Source organism: Plasmodium reichenowi, chromosome 4, assembly GCF_001601855.1.
Source record: "Plasmodium reichenowi strain SY57 chromosome 4, whole genome shotgun sequence".
NCBI lineage: Eukaryota > Apicomplexa > Aconoidasida > Haemosporida > Plasmodiidae > Plasmodium > Plasmodium reichenowi.
In genome coordinates, this window is record NC_033649.1 from 310,227 (window position 1) to 313,488 (window position 3,262).

General features: G+C 16.8%; 1 protein-coding gene across 1 annotated transcript; it reads right to left on the minus strand.

Annotated features, from left to right (window-relative positions):
- Positions 1 to 549: 549 nt before the first annotated feature.
- On the minus strand, positions 550 to 1,191 carry PRSY57_0407900 (hypothetical protein; the record flags this gene model as incomplete). Its single annotated transcript, XM_020114507.1, has 1 exon — positions 550 to 1,191. One exon carries the CDS (start codon positions 1,189 to 1,191, stop codon positions 550 to 552), a length of 642 nt encoding a protein of 213 aa, XP_019970784.1.
- Positions 1,192 to 3,262: the final 2,071 nt, after the last annotated feature.

Sequence of the window (3,262 nt, forward strand, 5' to 3'; positions counted from 1 at the left end):
TTTTTTTTTTTTTTTTTTTTTTTTTTCTTTCTTTCTTTCTTCTTTCTTTTTTCTTTTCTTTTCTTTTCTTGATCTAGTCCCTTATTCCCTTAAATTTAATGCTATAAACAAAATGCGTGTTCATATATTTTTGTGGAAATGTTTTTTCTCGTAAGGTGAAATAAGGACTTTTTACTTCAGGAAAAAGATAAAAAAATAAAATATGATTGTTGTTAAAATTAATTATTTCAATAACTGGTAAAGCTGTTTGATATATATATGGTATATTATGAAGTGTTAAAAATTTGTTAACACTAATTTTTTTTTTTTTGTGTATGAAATAAATTTTTTATTTTTCCCCCCATGTAATGAACACACATGCTCCTCATAATTAAATATTTGTTAACAATTTTTTATGTTTAAGTCTTTATAAAGAAAATAGTTTATAATAATTTTTAATAAAATAAAATAAAACAGGCATATTAAAAGAGTACACATATATATATATATATATATATATATTTATTTATTTATATATTTATATGTATATATTATTGCATTTATTTCTATTTAATATTGGAAGCGCTTATCATCAGCTGTTGTCTTTTTCATGGTTAATACCAAATTTTGCATTTTATTTTTCAGCAATTCATGATTTTTTCTTGTATTTTTTAAATTAAGTTGTAAATTTTTTCTGTCCTTTTTGAACTTTTCCATTTCTTGATGCATTTTATCCTTCTGACTAACAATTTTATCATATTTTTGATTATTTTTATCTGCATTTTCACGCATTATATTAATCCTAGACTTCATATATATTATATCTTTATCAACTATTTCTTGAGCTTTAGAAATTCGTACTTTGTTTTTTTTTAAAAGAGCTAATCTACTTTTATATAAATTTCCTTTATTCATTTCTACTTTTATATCATTTTCTAAAGTATTATTTGTTTCTTCTAATTCTTTTATATTTTTCTCCAACTTTTCTAATTCTTTATTTCCTTCTGATAATTCTTTATTTAACTTTTTCGTCACCCCTTCTAAGTGTTTTATCCTTTGTATAGAATGAATTATACCTTCTCTATTTTTCTTAAGTTTTATTGAAATGAAGTTTGTATAATTATTCATACAGGCGGAGGCGTCTTTAACTTCTTTTAAATTTATCGAATCTATTTTGTTTATAATCTCGTTTTCGGAAATTTTATGTCTCATGGTGAACAACAGGTGGAATAAATAAAAAGAAAAAAAAAAAAAAAAAAAAATATATATATATATATATATGTATATATTTTATCAGATTGATTTTTTTAAAAATAATGGTATGTACCCTTCAAGAAATATAATAAATAGTTAATCATATAAAATGACAAATATACATATATTAAATATTCATGTTTTTATAAAACAACACAAGATATATATATACATATATATATATATATATATATATATTTTTGTGTAAGAAAAAATAAACCCAATAAGAGGTTTATATACAAAATAAACATATATATAATAAATAAAGATATATTATACAATGCACTTTTTTAATAATGTGGAAAATTAACATGTAGACATTTTATTTTTTTATTATTTTTATAAAATCAAATAAAAATTAGATATTTATAATATACACATATGTGTGTATAAAAATAAGTTCCCTTTGGTGTTTTATAAATATATATATATATATATATATATATATATATATATATATATATGTTTTTATTTTTATTTTTATTTTTAATGCAATTATATTTACAACCTTAAAATCGCATGAACAAGTAAGGTGAATTTAAAAAAAAAAAATAAAATAAACATGCCTTACTATAATTGTTTCAAGAGTTAAATAAAAATAAATAGTAACCTTTTTTTTTTTTTCCTGCTTTAAATATTTTTTGAAAATTAAACAAAATAAGACTTTTTCTTTTATCTTTTAGTTCGACATATAATTGGTTAATTCGGCATAAAAATAAATGACACATATGAATATATGTATATAAATATAAATAAATAAATATATATATATATATATATATATATACATATATATGTACCTTTTCAATTTTTAAGTTTTAATTTTTTAATATATTTTTTTTTCTGAACGTTCAGAATTTTTCTTTGGTTAGGCGTATGAACGCTTCCACAGGGAAAAAAAGACGCCACTTATTTTTTCTATGCAATACACATGTTGCTTTAAATATTTTATTTTATTTCATTTTTATAAGTTTGTATTTTAATTATATATAACCTTATGGAACAAAAGTTGAACCATATCACATTTAAAAAAAAGTGTACTCATCTCTTTTAAAAAATGTTATAATATATATATATATATATATATATATATATATATATATATAATAATTTTCGTTTCATATAATTCAAATGCCAGTGGATGGATGTTTTATGGAACACAAATTAATATAAAGCAAAACATATGAATATATCTACGTTGGAAAAAAAAAGAAAATATATAAACATATATATAATATATATATATATATATATATATATATATATAATATATATAAATCCATAAACATTTATATATAAAATATACATTATATATTTATTATTTATTTATGTTCACATTTTTATAATAATAATAATACATTCAACGGATTTCTCTATCATTTGAAATTTTAAAATATATTTTAAAGTTATTTTGTTTCATTTCATGTATACCATATATTCAAATATAGAATTAATTTTTGTATAAAGAAAATGTAAAAATATTCTCTCCATATATATATTTATTATAACGTACTAAAACAAATGACATTATATATATAAATATATATTTATTATATATAATATAATATATTTATTATTATAAAAAAAAAAAAAAAAAAAAAAAAAAATTATCTTAATATTTTAAATGTAAAAGTTTCAAAAATAAAATAAAAAGAGAAAAAACAAATAAATGGGAATATATTTATACATATATATATATTAAATCCATATAAATATATTATAATTATTTATTTATTAATTTTTAAATTGTACAATAAATTATAAAAGGAAAGAAAGAAAGAAAAAAATAAAAAAATAAAAAAATTCTACATAAAATAATATATATTATTAAACATACTGTTATTTATGGTTTTTGGGTATATATATATATATATATATAATTATAACATTTGAACTATAAAAATGACTATTCCGAAAGAAAAAAAAAAAAAAAAAAATATAAAAAAAAAAAAATAATTTTTATATTATATTTTTTATTTAAATTTTTTTTTTTATTAATAATTTTTTTTTTTTTTTTTTTTAATTTTTA